At 41.4% G+C, this 20,153-nt stretch overlaps 5 protein-coding genes across 5 annotated transcripts; 2 read left to right on the forward strand and 3 right to left on the reverse strand.

Annotated features, from left to right (window-relative positions):
• Positions 1–5,126: 5,126 nt before the first annotated feature.
• On the reverse strand, positions 5,127–5,504 carry FOMMEDRAFT_49905 (phosphatases II; the record flags this gene model as incomplete). Its single annotated transcript, XM_007262271.1, has 1 exon — positions 5,127–5,504. A coding segment is annotated over one exon (378 nt), but the record flags the coding sequence as incomplete, so codon positions are not given.
• Positions 5,505–9,636: 4,132 nt separating this feature from the next.
• Positions 9,637–9,974, reverse strand: FOMMEDRAFT_73343 (uncharacterized protein; the record flags this gene model as incomplete). The annotated part of the gene is made up of 2 exons (XM_007262272.1): positions 9,637–9,694; positions 9,778–9,974. Coding segments are annotated over 2 exons (255 nt in total), but the record flags the coding sequence as incomplete, so codon positions are not given.
• Positions 9,975–11,388: 1,414 nt separating this feature from the next.
• Positions 11,389–16,438, forward strand: FOMMEDRAFT_101793 (heme peroxidase; the record flags this gene model as incomplete). Its single annotated transcript, XM_007262273.1, has 21 exons — positions 11,389–11,488; positions 11,531–11,610; positions 11,677–11,742; positions 11,793–11,877; positions 12,339–13,075; positions 13,131–13,358; positions 13,411–13,575; positions 13,625–13,704; positions 13,756–13,942; positions 13,995–14,072; positions 14,124–14,310; positions 14,363–14,721; positions 14,779–15,047; positions 15,112–15,235; positions 15,292–15,586; positions 15,642–15,739; positions 15,792–15,874; positions 15,933–15,960; positions 16,021–16,100; positions 16,156–16,246; positions 16,304–16,438. The coding sequence occupies 21 exons, from the start codon at positions 11,389–11,391 to the stop codon at positions 16,313–16,315; spliced, it is 3,432 nt and encodes a 1,143-aa protein (XP_007262335.1). The 3' UTR covers positions 16,316–16,438.
• Positions 16,439–16,657: 219 nt separating this feature from the next.
• FOMMEDRAFT_16772 (uncharacterized protein) lies at positions 16,658–18,781 on the reverse strand. The gene has a single exon (XM_007262274.1). The coding sequence runs from the start codon at positions 18,482–18,484 to the stop codon at positions 16,955–16,957; it is 1,530 nt and encodes a 509-aa protein (XP_007262336.1). The 5' UTR covers positions 18,485–18,781; the 3' UTR covers positions 16,658–16,954.
• Positions 18,782–19,670: 889 nt separating this feature from the next.
• On the forward strand, positions 19,671–20,090 carry FOMMEDRAFT_151225 (uncharacterized protein; the record flags this gene model as incomplete). Its single annotated transcript, XM_007262275.1, has 4 exons — positions 19,671–19,755; positions 19,816–19,823; positions 19,881–19,970; positions 20,028–20,090. 4 exons carry the CDS (start codon positions 19,671–19,673, stop codon positions 20,088–20,090), a joined length of 246 nt encoding a protein of 81 aa, XP_007262337.1.
• Positions 20,091–20,153: the final 63 nt, after the last annotated feature.

The raw sequence follows: 20,153 nt of genomic DNA on the forward strand, positions 1-20,153 counted from the left end.
ATCACAGAGTGTTAGAACACATTCTAAGGCAACCTGTATTAAGTGGAAGACAAGCCAGATAGTTAGAGAAGATATCAGACTTCAATTTTACTGTAAAATACATTCTAGGCACTACAAACATTCTTACAAACATGTTATTATGTATATACTCAGGAGATTTACTAGGAGAAACTTGATCTCAGTAAGAATATACATTGTAACTCAATGACAATAATCTATCAAGGATTAATCAAGTCAGGAATAACATTTTACAGCTGTTAGAGATACAGGATACTGTATATATTGAGGCTAGATTAGTAGTAGTAAGGAAAACTTCACCTTAAGGATTGATTACAAGTTAACTGTGTAGTAGAAAGGTTAGATTAATTATCAGACATGCTAGAAACTCACAGACAGGCCTCTAAACAGAGGGCAGGCCTGCTACAAGGACTAGAAGCCAGTTTACAATACTAGAGAAAGTAGAGCAAGATCAGGAAACAGATACACACAGTAAGGTATCAGAAACACTGTCTCAGAACACAGAACAACTGGATTTGTATGAAATAAATTCACCTATGAACATACCAGACACTAGAAGTAATACACAAGGATACAAACATTCAGATAATAATATTAGATTTGAAATTAATGATCAGAACGTCCCAGTACTAAAGAACACTACTAATCAACTCTAGAACTTGATTAAACTATAGTTACCTGATATTATAGCTCAATCTTCACTGGATTTACAATTCCTGGAATGTCTCAAAGGCAGATATTATGAGAATAACTTCTTTAATCAGATATTACAAGATCAGAAGCACTTCCAGAATTATATGTCAAAAATGGACTTATATTTTGCTAGGAGGGTGAGAGGTACATACTTTACATACTTAGAATTCTAATACACAATAGAAACACTAGGGAAATTGTAATATAATATGCACATTCTATTTTGACACACTTAGAACCTTGAAAGACACTTTCATACCTTAGAGAACAAGTTTGGTAGAAGGATATGATTATAGACATTAATTCCTACTATGATTCATATTATACATATAAGATTAGCAAACCTAACAATCAGAAACTGTTTGGTTTACTACATCTGCTCTTAGTACCTAATAGGCCTTAGGAAGGTATAGGAATAGACTTTGTTGAACCTTTTCCTGAATTGAAGAACTGGTTGAGACCTTTTGATATGATTTGTACAGTTATTTGTCTATTAACTAGTATAGTACACATTATTCCTACTAGGCAAACATACAGAGTAAGAGAAATTGCAGAGATAGTATTTGAAAATGTCTATAAACTGTATAGACTGTCTAATTACATTGTTAGCAATTGTGACTCCCTATTCACTAGTATGTTTTGGAGAAGATTATATGAACTTATAAGTATTAAATTGAAGCTATCAAGTGTATATCATCTACAGACTAATGGATCAACTGAGAGAATGAACAGAACAATTACTCAGATGCTCAGACAGTGTATTTCTCCTAAACAAAAAGATTAGATACATAAACTACTTATGATCAAGTATACTATCAATATAGTAAGGTCAGAAACTATAGGATATACACTATTCTTTCTAAATTACAGTTAGATACTAAGGAACTTGATATGAAACAACCCTAGGAAGGATGAATATTCTAGGGTTAGGACTTACACTCAGAAAGTAAAGGATGCAATACTACAGACACACAATACAATCCTTCAGGCAAGAGTAAAGTAAACTAGACATACTAATAGATACAGACAACCCTTTTCCTTCAAATTGAACAATCTAGTGTATGTTTCTATAAAGAACATGAATTTACCTAGACAGTGAGTAAGGAAACTAGTACTAAAGTACATAGGACCTTATAGAATAATCCAGAACACAGGAAACAAGGCATTTAAACTAGATCTACCTAGGGAAATGAGGAATCATAACATCCACCCAGTATTTTATTCATTACTACTTAGGATACATGTTCTAAACAATGATAGATTATTCCCTAGAAGGGAAGTAGGACAAGTTACTAGATTAAACAATAAGAACAAGGAATGGACAGTAGATTTAATTGAAACTCATACAGGACAAGGGACTACCACTTTGTTCAAAGTACTATAGAAGTCTGGAGATTACACATAGCTACCCTATAATAAAATTACACACCTTGAGGCATTAAAGGAATACTTAGACATACTTGGAATCAATTCTATTAATACACTAACTCTAGGAAAGGGAAAACTCAACACTGATGACTCTCAGGTTAGTATTAGTCTAGTAAAACATGAGACAATCTTTCAAACACAATACTACAGTATGAACATATAGGTAGACCTATGTAAAGGCTTTAAAAACTGTACATATAGTCACTTTACTACACATATCATGTCTACTACTCAAGAATCTGTTACTTATACATTTGTATCTACTTTTCTACAAGGCACAAATATGCCTTATCCTTCTCTACAACTCTTAGTTGGCCCTTGAGTACAACCAATCACTCAGGATTGGGTTACTCACAACTACAGTACAAGTACTAACTATGTTTTCAATCAAGAGGAGCTTAAGGAGATTGTAGCTTTCTCTAGGGCTATCCACAACAACTCTCTCAACCCTACTATATAACTCTTAGAGTATTATCTTTTTGTATTATGCTTGTATAACTTCCATGTTCCTTCTCATACAAGACTGAGCCTGCTACTACTGTTCTAAGACTGTGTTCAACATGCTAAGATAATACAAGTATCCCAGGACTTTGTATACTGTAAGAACATGGCTTCAAACTAAGGTAAATACACATACATTCTATATTATATTATTACAAGTGTATATACCTTACTATTTTACTTAGGTGCAAAGTGTAGAGCTGAGCAAATTAACAACAGAACTACTATATTCTACTCACACAACTGTAAACGTTCTCAGATTGATTTGCAATTGCTCTTAACATCTACTGATCTTACTTTAGTACTTAATATTAGTGCTCTGAACTCATTCAACCCTTAAAGCATTACTCTACTGCCAAATCTACTGCTTTCTACTCAATCTAATAGCTATTCCAACCAATCTACTATAAGTTCCACCAGTTCTACTGTAGAACATGTCTAATCCAGACTGAAACACGTCCAGTCCACTATAGGACCAATTGAAGACACATTCATGACTGTGGAGAACATCCTAGTACAGTAGTACTAAACTTTGTAGTAAGTTACTAGACAATTTCTTTTGTTTTTGTATTGTTATTTTGTTTATTCTAGTACTAACTCTCTTAGTATTTAGGATTAAATGCTGGAGGGTGAGTGTAACAATTGTACTACCTGTACATTTGCACAACATGTGTTGTAGGTGCTTGTGAGTGTTTTCCTTTTTGTTCACTAGACTACTCTGTATCCTACTATATGTGTATACACATATATAAAGGGTTTTTGAGCTAAGGGTTAGGGGATTCTTTCTCCTTCTCAGTGCTTGATTACTAGGTTATCCTAGTCAGTAGTTGAGTGTGCTAGTAAAGAGAGAATCTTTGTATAAAGCTAGTATACTTATCCTTACAGTTAGTTACTATAATTTACAAATACTTAGTTGTCAGAATATGAATATTTAGGTACTTAGTAGCAGACAGACCTGTCTCTTTAAGGGTGGCAATATAGTTAGCACAGTGTGTACAGAAAGCAGCCTGAGTGTCAGTGTTCTTCTTCTTTCTAAGAGCAATTTCAGACATCTTGTCTAATTTGTTAGAGGTAGGAGCATTAGCTGGCTACTTGACTAGGGAGGGTGGCTAGGACTACAGTGTCTTTAGCATAGGATGGGAGAAGAGTGAATATAGAAGAGAGAGAGAGAAGTGTAGTTTAGTAAACTAAAAAGAGGGTGAAAATAGGAAATAGGAAAGAAATACATATAAAAGGAATAAATATTTTAGGAGACAATAACCAGATAGGAAGAGTCAAGTTTAGTAAGCCATACATTGAACAGTAAAGAACAGGAGTAAAGTTTTACTTTGCTTGAACTGTCAGAAACTTGTAAAATGTACTATACAAGTGCTAGCTAATATTTAAAGATCCTTAAAGGAGTATGATCTATTTTAGTATAGTGAGCTAGAGATATGGGAAACAAGATTTAAGACATTAGTCCAGGTTATTCAGGTTCAGAGTCTAGTCTGAGTCTAGACAAGTCTATCAGTCTAGAAAATTTCTCAAAATGATAGACCCAGGACTAGACCCCTCCTGGACCCATAAGGACCAGACTGTAGAGGACTAGTCTATCAGTCCAGTCCTGCATCCAGACCAAGTCTGAGCAGTCTGGGACCAGATATTAGCAACTATACAATGTACCCTACCAGACCTATCCTACAGGTTGTTGTACATCCTGAGGTAGTGTACAAGGAACTCTCTAGCCAACTTTGGGTTGTGTTAGTACTGGGTAGTCTATTACTGTGTTTCTCTCAGAAACACTTACAGTAAGGATTTTTGAGTCTTGTAAATTCCACATTCAGCTTTTATGCTCCAAAAATAACACATATAGATAAGTCTGTATCTTATACTTATAATTCATTGATTTTATTTTGAAAACCTGTGTCTAAAAATTAAAGATGAGAATATAATTGAAGGGATCAGAAAGCAGGTACTTTATGTGTTCACAGTATAGGAAACACTCATTTGTAGAAATTTCAAGTTATAAGTACACAAATTTCTAACATTACAGGCAATATATCTTGAGTCATAACTCTTGTTTTTTAGAACTGAAATTTCACAATTATAACAACACATGTAGTGGCTACATGTAGGAATTTTTGCAAGAATTGTGAGCAAAAACCAAGTGAGTTATATACTAAGTGGGTATTTTTAGTGAATGACTAATAATTACAGCAACACAGTAGCTTTCTAATTGTCTCAAGACACTACATGAGAGAAGTTTTACAGTATTAAAAAGGTTACTCGGTTTTACTTTCCTCAGTTGAGAAATCAATCTTGATATCGGCTCTACTCCCTTCTCTACTTACTTTCAGTGACAGTCCTAGCTCTTTCTCCAAATTTTCCTTATTTACACTTAGATACTCCTTGTTCTTGCGAATTTTGGGGGGGAGTTCGTCAAAGATGTCTCCAGGCAGGACGAAATGTTCGGGTCTTGTTTTGCTACCTTTCTCCTTGGCGGACTCAACTATGAGGTATTTCTGGAAGCTTTTGTTGAGCCAGATGAGTGGGCGTTTCCTCGCGACAAAGTAGAAGGCATGGAACATTGCAAGGCCTTTGAAGCGATGCAAATAGACTATAACCGCTGTAGGTGACCAGGACTGCCCAGAACGACAATGCACTAAGATCCTGTTAGATCCTCTCGTGCCCAGATTGATAAAACGACAAGCCTCGTCGAGTATGACATTAATGTCCGTTTCTTCTGTATTAGCAATATCAATATACTTTGCAGTGATTTCTGGAGATAAGTCTTCCACAGGTTGCCGCCCGAGTGACAGGAGGTTGGTGATAGAATTTTGGAGAAGAAAAGGTTTGCAAGAAGCATTGACGCCACCGAGGAAGATTCCCCAGCCTATGTAGGTGATGGTGACTGGCGTAATTTTGCGTGGGTGATTGGGGCATGGACCCACTTGATGACTGTGAGGAGCCCCTTCATCTTTGTGTGAGTGATGAGTTAATGTTGTTCTTCGTGTAGAACCTTGCTTTGACATGTCAACAGAAGGAAGAACGTGAAGTGCTTCCTGTAGTGTATTGCTAACAGTTAACCACATTAAAGAGTAAAGAATAACTTTGCACGCAGCAGTTACGCGATTGCAAGGCCACATTTTGGGTTTTCCTCCTTTGGGAGCTAATCGTAGTGTACTTCCTCCCACAGCCAACGGGAGGATACTAACTAAACGTATATCCTTTGCTTTTCAAGATCAGATGCCTCACCTAAGGATTGCATAATCAGGCAGCGCAGAGGCTGTAGACTCTCAATCACGGTTTTTTATCCACTGTCTCTCCTTTGATGTCTAGTTGGCAGTGAACAGAGCAATGCCAAACAAAAGAACTGTAAGCTAGGAATCCAGGATGCTGTGATGAGGGGCAGTGTTTGTTCGACGAGGTGCTCATTTATGAGCGGAACATGCACTGATGGATAGGGATCCGAGCGTACCGTATACGGGTACGACTGTACTCTGTACGGGCCTGTACGGGGTACAGTCGTAAAAATACGACCGTTTTTTGAGTTCTAGGACACAAGTACGGCTACGGTGTGTACCGTATACAGCCGTATACGGTAATACGCTTGTAAATACAAATTTAATATTATATTAATAGAAAGAAATAATTAATATACTTTAAAATCGTTAAAAAGGCCTATTATTTCTTTATATGTATGTCCCTATCAAATTAGCACTTGTTATGCCCATTTTCATCAATATATTCAGTAAATCTGAAATATAATTTGTATGAAGTAATAAAAGATAGTCACATGACTAACTATTTTGAGAAGATAAATAATATAATATTAATACATTGACCCCAAGATTAGCTAAATTTGGTGTTTTTATGTATAAAAGGTATATTATAAGGTATACAAAGAGAAGAAATAGTTATAAATTGTGCTAGACATGTTATTAATACTGAAAATCTTCTTTGGATGTCCGTACTCTGTATACGGCCGTATACGGCCGTATTTGGCCTAATAGGATACGGGATACGGCCCGTCTTATACGAGCCGTATTTGGTGACTCAAAGTCCGGTACGAGTACAGATCGTACCGTGACCGAAACGGGTCGTAACCGTACTGTACGGTACGATTCGGATCCCTACTGATGGATGCTGCGCGTGCGCTGTGGAGAGGCTCAATATCAAATGGGCTCGATCCTCATATTGGGTAAGTACCCAGAATAGTACAATACGCCTTGTATCCCGAAACCGGAAAGCTCAAGACATTTCATGCCATATCTCAGTTAATCAGTCTAGATATGCTCGTTGATCAAGGAAGTCGACCGCGGAGAGTGCGGCGCAACTTAAATGAGCGGCCACATAAAGTGAGGGGTAAGTTCGACGCCTAGAACGACTTTTGAGAGCGACGGTTGATGAACGCCTACCGCTCGCTTCGAAAGGGTATATGCGGAGGCTGAGTCAGGCCAAATCGGAAGTGAGGCAATGATAATAAAGACGAGAAAGGCAAGTGTGAACTTTGTGAAGCCAAGGCAAGTGCGTTCTCGTGTCGTTTAGACTGCATCCTTTAGGACAGAACGAGCTCTGCTCCAGGGTGGCTATTTTGTCAGTCACAGTCGGGGTTGTGTTTTATGTAGTTGATTTCGCGTTATGTTTCACTTTTAGTCAGTAGACAGCAATGGAAAGACGCATCATGAGGCAGTGCACGAGGAGTTCTTGGACCTATTTTGGAATGTGTTGGTGGTCTATTAGCTTTCTGATGGTTTTGTGCGGATGACGTTGGCGGCCGAGAAGAAGGGGGGAAGATACGACTGAAACGGATAGTTGGACAGAGTCGGAGGTTTGGTACTTCCGGTCTGTAATAAGGAGCAGGTTCACAATAAGCAATTGCTACAAATAGGTGACTTCAATTAATTGGCAGGAGCACTTGCAGGACAGTTGGAAAATTTTGGGGTGGCTCAGCAAAGTGGACGTACCTTAATATATACCAAATAGAGATGTAAATCCGTGCAACTCTCTGCAAGTGTCTGCAAGTGCTCGAACCCACTTGTTGGCACTTGCAAACGCGTCGGAGTTTGAAATAAAGAAATGTCTGACTACAACCCAACAAAAACAAAACAGGCAACCGATTATCGCCAACACAGCTCTCCTCCGTTGTGCCGTCCTCACACTCTCCGTGTCCGTCCCGTCTGGCAAAAAATGCAAAATCGGTAATACAGTCATTAACCGTTCCTTTGAACACCAACTTTAAATTTGATTGTATTTTACTCTACACAAAAAATTAGGAAAAATTAAGCTGTAATTAGGAATTAAATGGCAATAAGAGCATGCCTGAATTTTTTCAGGCCATTAGGATTTGTAGAAAAATTAAAATGAATGTAGCAAAAATGAGAGGATTTGTCACAAAAACTGCTCCTTTGAACACCCCACATTCATCCTCCTCACCCTTATACTCTCAACTTGTGCTCCTATGTTCACTCTCAGTATGCTCCTCTTACTTTATTTTGTACACACAATTGTTTTATGACTTTATCTACAGCTATAGGTGCACTTCCAGCCTTGTTCATTACACTTACACAGGTCTGGGTTATATTCACCTTATTTAAACACTACTTCTTTGTATATAGTACTGTCTATGCCCCTCTCTCATAGTAGACACTCCTGGACTTGTTTCTTTGTTGGTCTAGATGGTCTAGGGCTCTAGTAAGCCTTTAGAAGCCCCTCTTCCTTCCACATAGTACATTCATCTTACTATTTGGTAAGGTCTTTGTTATAGTATGTCTTGATTTGTTTCTATTTACTTTTGATTGTATCATTAACATCCTTCTTCCTTTTAGCCTCCTTCTTTCATGTATGAGCCTCCTTCTCCTCTCTATCCTTCAACTCCTTCCTCTGCCTGAGCTTTTCCCTGGTCTCATCTGAGGTCATAATCTTTAGTATTCTATTATTAAAAACTTGTAAGTTCTCTATTGTTTTTCCTTTCTCCTTCTTGTATAGAGTATTCTGGAGCCTAGCATTAAGAAGAGAGGCTAGAACAAGCTGTGCTTGAACCCCTTCTATAATACTACAGCTGATTTTGATGTACTAACATGTCTGAGTAATGTTCTTAGTAAGTTTCTTGACTTCTACTCTAAGTTCTTGTCCTACTAACTGATTCAAGTACAGGTCTATAAGTTTCTAGTCTGGATCTTTAAGATGTGAAGGAACCTTCTCTAGTACAAGTAGTGGAAGTGTTTCTAAAGAGGTAAGTTGTTCTTTCTTTACTAGAAAACTTCTAGACACTAACATTACTAGTAATAAGTATATTAAGTGTATTTGTTTTATTAGTGTGTACAGAGGTGGATCAATTACTAGATTAATAATAGGAACCTGTAGCAACATAATAATACTACTACTATAAGAGCTAGTATCTGGATAGGTCTGTAGTAGTAGTAGTGTAATAATACTACTACTATAAGAACTAGTGTTTTAACAGTCTTAAATGTAAGATAATAATATAAAAGGTGTAGTTACTAGTAGGTGTGTTAATACATTAACATTAAAGCTTGTTAGAGGCTGATAGTGAAATACAGTTATAATATGACAGACTAGAGTAGACAGTAGTAAGGGAAAGGAGGAGGATGTAGAACCAACTTTGCTTAGTTATAACTGTTCTAGAGAAATAACATCCTAGTTGAATGAATGTATTCCTGTGACACAGAAGGCAGATTGAATAGTATACTAGTCAAAGGTAAGTAGAAATACTCTTCCAAACAGTCCTAAAAAGTCTTACTTTCCTACACATTGTAATGTATGTGTTTCAAATTCATTAATAAGATTTCTCCAAATCTGTTTCATCTTGGCAAAGCACACTACATCCAAGCCCTACAATGTATGTATACAATAAGGTAAGTATGTAAGAATACAGACATTACTTATAGTAGCTACATTAAGAAGGTTAAGAGAGTAATAAGAGTTATAACTATTAAGAATAAGAACTTGAGTATGTCCATTTGCCTACTCTCTTGTACTTGGCTCAAACTGATTCTAGAACCAGTCTAGAGCAATTTCACTGTCAGTCCAGCCATTAGGAGAGCAAGTAAACCTATTAGGCAAGTTAGTCTCTTTCTTTTAGAAAGTATGTTTACTTACCTAGTGTCTACAACATTATTTTCTATCTATTTAGACCAGATATTCTGACCTTTGAAGATGATAACTGGCTTCAGGTAAGTACTATTAGCACAGATTGTAATGATAACAGTTACAGTCTCTCTATTTGCCCCTCCTTGCTTGTGCTGAATCCTTTTCCCTCTAGCTTTAATAACATACCTTATACTATTATTAGTTAAAGAAAACCCAGACTCATCCATCCTAAATATGTTCTCAGGTAAGACTCCTTTCTTTATAATTTTGTCCTCTACAATGTCAAACCACTTATGAACAGTTGTAGGGTTTAATCTGTTTGCTTGTTGAATATTCAGGGGAGAACTCTAGTAAGTCTTTAATTTATTATAGTAATACTCAAGGAATTGCTGAACAAATGTAGGTCCACACTCTAAGTACTCAAGTCCATTTTGTGCCTCAAGCAAACAGTTTGCTGTATGTCAAACATTATTACAAGTGAAGGGGCAGCCTCAGTCAGAAGAAATCTGTATTAGTTAAGTAAGTACTGTTTTATCCTCCTTACTTAGCTTTGTCTTTAAAGTATTAAACTCCAAAATAGACCTTTTTCCAGCCACCCTATTTCTTAATGTACTTATTGTCACTCCTTCAAACATGTTAGCAATTTTTCAGAGCCCTCAATGCTTGTCTAGTGGCTGTTCTAGCTCAGCCTGATACATTTCCATAGTAGTAACAATATTTTTTCTTTTTTTCTTTTCCTTCTCTTCTTTGTAGTAATTTAGATTTAGCAGACTTTGTCATGAATGTAGAGTTGTTAGAGAATGAGGAAACAAGAGGAAAAAAAGTGTATTTAGCATAACAGACTATAGCTTTACTAATGTGTCATTAACCTAGTGTTTTGAGTAATGAGGTCATTTATACTGATCATTTTTCAGCTGTCACACTTTTAGAGTAGTCTCAACAAATTGTTCAATATTAATTTAAATACACACTCAATATCCATAATAAAAGATAAAAATTGTAGCTATGATACAGAAGAATACAAATATGTAGTTTTAAATTTGAATTATTGAGCAGAAGCATCTCAAAAAAAAGTTGTTTACAGTCATATAATTTGAATTCACTCATTTTTACCAGTTTTGATTTTCTGTACAAATAAATACTGAATATTTTTGCTTCAAAATTCATATACTTAAAGTAAAAGTATAGCTCTAAGTAATTCTATTTTTTTGAGATTTTACAGTAAGTTGTTGTAGAGTTAAGGGGGGGGTGTTCAAGGGAATGGTAGTGTTCAAAGGAACAGTTAATGACTGTAACGCTCCCCTGCAACTCAAACTGTAATTGTCTTCTACCTGTTTCTGCATATTGCAAGCATCACATTAGGTGACTTCAATTAATTGGCAGAGACACTTGCAGAAGGGCTTCAGCAATTTAGAGTTAAGATGCCAAGAGTTATGCAAGTCTCTCAAAATTGAAGAGCTGGACTTGCAGAGATCGACATTTAATGCCCATGTCACATTACTCATGAGTGATATTCTATTATTCTGTCCAGCGAATTTGAGGAAAGACGCGTCACGTGCGTTTAATACTCATAAAATATTCAATGTATTTAGACGCGCTCTCCGCCCTCGGAATAGTTCCCCTCGTCCTCATTCCACCCTCTTTCCTCTTCCCATCATGTCGGCATTTGTCGCTGCAATTGCGACGCGCGTGTCCGACTCGGCAGATGCTGTCGCTCGCTCAGTTGCGCCAGTCGATACAGACGGTGCCGGAACTCGTTCTCAACAACGTGCCACCAGTACTGGCACCATCTCCCGAGTGGCAGACGTCCTCCACAAGAGTGCACAAGATGTTGCTATCTTTGCTGAACGTGGTCCAGGCTTTCGCCTGAGAGACATTGTATGTGTACCACCAGAGAATGTAAAGGCATGCACTTCTGACCTACGCCCTTCCGTGGCATCACAGCCTGCTTATATTGATGCAATCAAAAATATCAATGGCGGAGAGGGCATGGACGACCGAAAGATGTTTGTACGTCATAGCTTGTGTTTATCTGTTGGTATGCTCAACGCTCGGTCTAGCTCGAGAAGGTCCTCGTTTTGATGTCGCGCCTGCCGGACGACAGTGAATTCGCGAAGTCACTCCAAGTTTTTGTCATCGACACGCGTAAGTCGCGTTTATACTTGACTTAATATCTGCCTTGATCTGCTTTGAGTTTGTCACCATCGTGTTGCGTCCCTGCACGAGTCGCGTGTTTAACTCATGCCATGTTCACCTGTTTGCATTGCACGTGCTGTCACCCCCACCTTGCCAGGTTTAGTTATAATGGGGCTTCCCAGCTAGCGAAGCAGTCCTGTGGAATGCTTCCCAGCACTATTTGGTCTCCTGTGTCATCGTCTATCTTTGATCGGCACTCTAAACTCCGTCTGGTTAAATCGAATCAGATCTTGCAGCTTAGATACATGAAGGCTATTTATATTTCTCCGCAGCCCCGCTTTTGGAGAACTCAATAAGCTCTGATTTGTTACCTCGCACAATTTGGGCCTCATTTCACACTTTTACTCTCGCATTTTTATTTTATTTTCTTCAGTTCAGCATTCTGAATCGCTGATACATCCTTTCCTCAGTATACAAAGACCTCCCTCATCCACCTGCTGCATACATTCCGACACTGTCTGCTGGTGGGGGTGCACACTCGTATCCATCCACAAGTGCTGCAAGTTATGCTAATGTGAACAGTCATGCCAATGGACATGCAAATGGGTCTGCCCACCATGACTCAGAGTCCCACGCACGCCGTCCTTACTCGGACCCATCTTACAACGCACGACGGCCATATGCTGCACGAAGCGCCGATGGCACCGGCTATAGCACAGTGTATCCTGATATGGGAGCAGCGCGCAAGCCGTATGCCCGAACCGTACCTTCGACGCATGCGTATTCGCGCTGGCCGGACGCTGGTCTCGTATTCGATGCGCTTTTGGCGCGGCAGCCCTCCGGTACGACTAACGGCATCTTGCCTTCGTCAAATCCAGACGCGATTCCTGGACATACGACGCTTCCACCAACGAACAACAGAGGGTTTGCACCTCAACCCGGCGGACTCAGTTCGTTGTTTTTCGCATTCGCTGATCTTGTTATCCATTCGTGTTTCAACACAAGCCATTCTGACTGGGGCATCAATAACGTATCTTCCTATCTCGACTTGAGCCCTCTATACGGTAGCAGCGATGCAGACTTGCAAAAAGTAAGGCGATTCGACGGAACAGGTAGGCTATGGGAGGATGTATTTGCGGACGCAAGGGTGCTCTTTATGCCTCCAAGCGTACCAGCTCTACTCGTCTTATTTTGCAGGAATCATAATGTGAGGAATTTTGTGTCTCCTAAATTCATTCTCTAAGACGGGTAAATTCTTGCAGTTCATCGCTTCAAAACTCCTGGCAATCAACGAATCAGGCACGTTCAAATCTGGCGAAGCGCTTGCAGACCTGAGCGACGAGGATAGAAAGGCCCAAGATGATGAACTTTTTGCACGTGCCAGACTCGTAAACTGCGGCTGGTTTATGCGTGTTATCCTGGGCGACTATGTCGGTGCTATTTTAGGACTGGTGAGGGATGGCTTGGAATGGCGCTTGGACCCATTGGCTGTACGAGAATCTACATTCATCACTATTAGTTCAGAGCTTCATCAGTTTATAGGAGTCGCGTGAGCCAGACCATTCTGTGAGCCCTCGGGGTGAAGGCAATGTTGTGTCCCTCGAATTCAACCTTCTTTACCGTTGGCATGCTGCAATCAGTGAACGCGACACGGCTTGGACAGAGCATGCATTCGAAGAGTACTTCGAGACTACAGACTTCAAATCTGTCAGTATCAATGCATTTTAGGGTGCTTTGATGCTAACATTTGGTACAGATTACGATAGAACAGTTTGAGCGTACTTTGGCACAAAAGCTTCGCCCCGATCCGGATGTAAGAAAGTGGACGTTCGATAAGTATGATGCGCTCAATCTGCGCTGCTATATCACCTCTGATCATCCGTTTAGCGTGGACAATCAACCTCTTGCTCGTGATCCATCCACGGGTGGCTTTAATGATGGAGACCTCGCTGCCCTCATACAGGCAGCGACAGCAGCACCTGCTGGCGCGTTTAAGGCACGCGGTATACCCGAAGTCCTCCGCGTGGTGGAGATAATGGGTATTGAGCAAGCGCGCCAATGGGGAACCGCTACGGTAAATACTTGTCCTTTGCCATCTCTTTGATAATAGCTCACAGTCAATGCAGATGAATGAGTTTAGGCAATTTATGGGACTGAAGCCGTTTTCGAGCTTTGAAGAATGGAACTCGGACCCAGAAATACATGTACAACCTTTTTTTTAAATATCCCGATTCGATCTCACGCATTTCATCTAGAAAACTGCGGAGATGCTCTACGGCGATATTGATAATCTCGAACTTCATGTTGGTCTCCAAGCAGAGGAGGCGAAGCCTCCTATTCCTGGGGCAGGGCTTTGTCCTGGCTATACAATCTCTCGTGCCATCCTTTCGGACGCCGTTGCTCTCGTCAGAGGCGATAGATTCCTTACGACCGACTTCACCGGTGAGTACACCATGTGTTCCAGTAAGTTTGAACTAACACACCCCAACACCAGTCTACAACCTAACGTCGTGGGGCTACTTAGATTGCTTCCCACAGAAGTATGACGGTGCATACGGCGGTGTACTCACGCGTCTGCTATACCGCACTCTTCCAGAATATTATCCTGCTCGGTCGACGTATGCGCGTTTCCCATTCATGGTTCCTAGCGAAATGCGTGGATACCTTTTCAAGCTCGTCAATAGTCCGGTTAGAAATTATGAATTTGCACCTCCAAAGCCTCCGGCTCCCGTAGTTGTGCTGAGGGATTACAAGAATGTGAAAGTGGTCTTAGCGAGACCAGACGAATACAAATCCGACGCGAAGCAGAAGATAGTTGAGTTGACCAGTGACACTACGCTCGACATTCACCTCGTAAGCGACTCCATTGAAAACGTTTTTGTCGTCATCTAACTCACCTTGGACACCCAGGTCAACAAAACGCTCAATTTCTTCATCGAAAGGAGAAACTATCCCTCTATCTTTGAACACATTGCAGGCAAGCTCATCGAGGAAAAATCCATCTCGTGCCCCGGTTCGAGAAACGTCAAGTATATTGACGTTGTTCGGGACGTCATTAACCTTGTACCAGTCTACTTTGTCGCGACAGAACTCATGGGCCTGCCGATTAAGACTGACGACACGCCACGCGGTCTATTCCGTGATACGGAATTTGCGGCTATGTTCATGGACGTTTGCAAGTGAGTTGTCATGAATGGTATTCGTTGGTAACGCTTATTGATTTGGTTGGGATTTGGCGATTAGCTTTGTTTTCATAAACACAGATGGGTACATGGACTGGGTGTTACGCGAGAGGTCGACAAGGTCTACTCGGAAGGTCACTGAGAATTTGAGCGAACACCTAAAGAGGCTTTCGCAAAGGAGCATCGTTCGTCTTTGGCCGACTAAATGGATGGCTTATAAATACTAACTTATCATCTGTAGGTGGGCAAACTTGCAGACTCTGTTCTGCAGTGGTATACCGGCGAAGACAATTTTAGCGACACGTTCCTCGCCAAAGTTCTTAGTAGCACAATGCACGATAGGAGAACACTCGTGAACAGCTTATTCGGAGCTCTTATTCCTTCAATCTCGCTGTTCTCGAAGTCAATTTCGCATATTCTGGACTTTTTCCTGCAGGACGAGCAGGCGGACGTCCGGAGAGATCTAGTAGCCTTGTGCAACACTGGCTCAGCAAGGGCTGATAAGGAGGTATACCAACTTGCATGTGAAGCACTCCGTAAGTCAACTTCCGTTACTTATTAATCAATTGGATTACTTACGTGTGCCATAAGGTCTCAATCCCCCAGTGTTGAGTCTGATGAGGAAAGAGAGTAACCCTGGCGGCGAACCAGCTAAAGTGTACCTTAGTATTGTGGAAGCGAATCTCGACGTGAGTACCAGTGGTTGTTTATTCGCCCGAGTCCTTTCTAAGTAAATCTCAGCCGACGGCTTTTGGAGACAACCCTAGCTCTCTTGATTATAGACACCTCCCAGGGCAAGCCCTCCTCGGTCTGGAGGAGTACGGGTAAGCAACTTATTACACTAGGCATGGTAAGAGTCGGGTATTTATTCTTACTCTGCAGACTTACAAATTCGACGTTCTTTGAGTCGGTGAGTTGTACTTTGCTGATTTCTGTCTGAAATTTTAATGATTATCGCTCAATATAACAGATCGTTCCAAGGGTTCTCCGCGCTATCTTCACCTTGAAGAATGTCCAGAGGGCAACAGGGCCCATGGGCACGCTTAACAGGTACACACGATTTAACATCGAGTCGAGCGATTGACTTAATTGATCTCATACTTAGGATCGTCGAGACTGAGCGTGGCTGTCCTGAAGTCGAGTACTTGGATGAGAAGAGTGAGATCACGCCATTCCCTGTGTCTATGGTTATTCAGGTGCACATTGTCATTCCTGCCTCATCGGACTAGCTAGCTGACATGTTGCGTGTACAGTACGAAGTGTGAAGTCGTTTAGGATGCCCCACGTCAGCAACCGTGTTTCAGTTATGGACTTGACGCTCAGAATCAATTCCGACCCCTTAAAGAAATACAAAACCACGAGTATTAATAGTCTATCGTATTTGTGCCCTTACTGTGCCGTGTATGAACGCGTCTGATAATGTAGCCTTTGTACATGTTAATTATTGCAGTTCATAATGGAAAAAGGATATATGTATATTCAACGATAAATGGGTGTGCATGAGAACGAAACTTGTGTATGTTTCCTCTTGTCTGCTCTGAGTGCTGGTACACGAGCACAGAGTTGCATAGAACATGGCATACGGTGTTTCAACCATAGAAAGTACAACTGTGAAGATAAACATGTCATGATATTAATCTAGTATACGAAAGAACGAATAGTAGACTAGCAAAAGCATGAAGTACCAAGGGGCCTCACGTCAGGCGAATGAAAGAGACCTTGGAAGAATAAGAAAAAAGTACACTAAGCGGTAATAACTAGTAGCGATCGTCAACCTGAACGAGCAAGCGTGTCAAAGTCAACAAGGTTCATACTCTAAGATCTAGAGTGATGGTATGTATCTAAGTCTAGGAAATACGGGTAAGAAAACGAAGAAAGCAAAAGAAAATCTAAGTCGTTAAGGATCAAGTTAAGGGAAGCCCACGCTCCTTTGACTGTCGGCTTCGACGCCACGTCTCGAATCGCCTTGACCACCTCCATAAATCCTTATCTGAGTGGTTTGCCCCTGCATCGCCGGCAGAGTGGAATATGTTGCTTGAAAAGATCGCACCTTCCTTTGAGCTTAGGTGGAGTGCGCGAGTCCATGCGGATGAGGTACCGGGGATGAGGGAGACGTTGACTTTGGTGCCTGTCGTCGCAGTGACTTGAGAGATTAAAGAGGACAGACGGCACCAGATGTGTGTACGGGAGAGGTAAGCCGAAAGTGTGCGAATGGAGTCATCAAACCCTTCTTCATCTTCCATGGCTTCATCCTCGTCTGATTCTGAAACAGGAGCCTGCGAATCCTTCCAAGCAGAGAACCCCGAATCCGGTACGATGACCAACACCAAATTCTTCAACTGCCCAGCCCTCTCAGATAGGATACGCTCAACGTCCAAGACGAAGTCTTCGTCGTTATCTTCGTTCGCGTTTGCCCGGCGTACGAGTGCAAGGTACGTTAAGTTGGGTGCGCCGCCGAGAGCGGAAAGAGTTGTGCTTGGTAGAGTCCATTTCTGTGGAGGTGCGGCAACGATTAGGTGTGTGAGATGCGCCGATAGAGGGGCGAGAGGGGAGAATGAAGATGGGGAGGACGGGTTCCAGGAGATGTAAGAGTGCAAGATAAGCTCCGAGGGTGTCGGCGAGACGAACGGGAAGGCAAAACTCGAAGTCGAAGGTGATGATGATGATGATGATGATGATGACAAAGTCGCATGCTGCCTGAGATGATGTTCAAGAATACACGAATCGATGACGAGCGTCCGAAGCGACGCAAGGACAGGAGACTGCACGGACGGAGCGGACTGGCCAATCCCGAGAAGCGCACCCGAAGCAGCGTGAAAACGCTCTACTTCCGCAATCGTGTTCCTCGTCTTCATCGCACGCGGGGAATAATCGTGGAACGGGTATTCGATAGAAAGACGATTAGTGAACTTGCCAGCGAATAAAGCCGGAATGTCGTTGAATGCACTGCATGTCGGAGATGTAGGCGATACGGGTGACGTCGTGGAGACGAGAGTGATATCGCGATGCGCGCAGTCGATGACTGTACGTGCGTAGAGAGTGGCGAGCTTTGTAGATGTGAGAGAGACGTGGGCGTAAAGGATGGTGTGTGCAAGACCGGAGAGGATGCGGGAGGTGAGTGCGAGGGTTCTGAGTGTACGGCGATCTAAGCGTGGCAGGGTATTCAAATTTTTCACCAAAACCAAATCGCTGTTATTGCTGCTATCGTCGTCGACGAGTCGGTGGGCAGAGCCAGTGCTTGTGCTGCCGCCGAACTTGTTTGAGTCACGCGATGCTGGAAGCGTTGCTGCGATGCGAATAATCTCGAGCAAGATTTCCGTGGGGAGAGACTCGAGTGTCGGACCGCGATTGATAACGAGGACGAGAGCGAGACGGGCAGAGAAAGAGACGGAGCGAGTGCGTGTGCGGGACACTGTCGACGAACGGCCGCGCATCGTGTAGTCTATGGGGTATGAGAAAGACAAGAGGAATAATTAGACCAGCAAGAGATGGGTATATATAATTTAGGTGTCTAGCAAAGATGAGAGGAACGGGGAAACAAGATCGGTGTCATCGCCGAATGCGGCGGTCCGTCGTAGATCATTCGGACAGACTCGGATGAATTCTCACACTGTCGTCACTGTGACTAATCCACTCTCGTGAATGACGTCTTGCTCTCCGAGTCTATCTTGCCAGCGCATTGCACGCACCTACAGTAGTATAACTAACCATCCACGCCTTTTTCATTTCTTCCCTTCCTGATTCATCTCCGACAAACTTATCAACCGCACTTTCTTACCAACCGTGCACATCCCGTTCCTGTTGACTCTTCCTCCCGTTCTTTGCCGCATATAATCATCCTATCTACCATGCCATTATACATCTCCGAGATGGCGAAACTTCTGAGTTGTACGTTCGAATTAATTCTATCTCCTATCAAGTCCGAGGAATAGCGTGTTGTTCTATTTTGTCAAGATTCCCTGTCCACGTGATCATTGCACGGACGTGTATTATTAGGATAGTGCAATAATACTCACTATCAAACATAATCAGCACGTCCAGTTCCTTATTACTAGCGAAAGTTAACAATCATGTAAGTTTCACTGTAAGAATATGTATACTTCCTTAGTTCCAATGCTAACTCACTTCTGACATCCATTTACCATCCACTGATAGGTCTTATAGCTGGAGGTAGGCAATACTTGATAACTTATTCAGTGCTGTTGTACCCAATTCTACTATCGATACAAGTTCCAATTGAGAAATTAAGAATTTTGTGAACGGGAATATTTTATTACGTAATTAGAAAAGATTCCGGTCCAAAATTGGTGTACGGGAAGGATCTACAACATACTTCGCCCGTCGGTCTGACCCTTGGCATACACCCTGACCCTCGGCCAACATACCACTTTTCCTTACTTTCTTCACCAGGACTATTTGAAATCATATCACGACTTTACGACGACTCACGACACGAACACCAATTTATGAATATTTATTTCTATTTCTAAACCCGCTTTCATTTTCTTTGCTTCTCTCGTGAAATAGGGGCTACTTGTAGTCTTGTACTGCTACTCTCTTTCCTATACACATCGACTCTCTTACTTGGACTTATTTTTTCTTTTCTTTGTCTTTGTCTTCATGTCGAACAATGCGACATGCTTTCATGAACCGGCGGAGAAACAGTCGCCTCCACTTATCCAGAATGGACATTTAGTTCTTCAAGGTAAGTATTCGTTGGTACTTCAATCGCGTTGTGCCTGGATTGACATTGTATCTTTTCTAGCTCACCATGTATGCTTTATGTTATTACTATTCTACCCATTAGAATTGGACTGAGTCGTTCTGCAGATTGGGTGGATCGTCAGTGGAGTATTCACACTCGCTTCGACGGTCGTTTCGGTATGGCTTGTGAACAAGCATTTACGGACATACACAAACGTAAGTCAGAGCACCTGTGAATATCATGTTGCTATCCTCATAGTTTTGTCACTTCAGAAACACGAGCAGCGATGTACGTCTCTTCCTTCTCTCACCGACGTCATTACTCAGGGTTTATAGATATCGTACGGATTCTATTTATGGTACCAATTTACTCCATCGTCAGTTTTGCTTCGTACCTCT

Source organism: Fomitiporia mediterranea (genome assembly GCF_000271605.1).
Source record: "Fomitiporia mediterranea MF3/22 unplaced genomic scaffold FOMMEscaffold_1, whole genome shotgun sequence".
Lineage (NCBI taxonomy): Eukaryota > Fungi > Basidiomycota > Agaricomycetes > Hymenochaetales > Hymenochaetaceae > Fomitiporia > Fomitiporia mediterranea.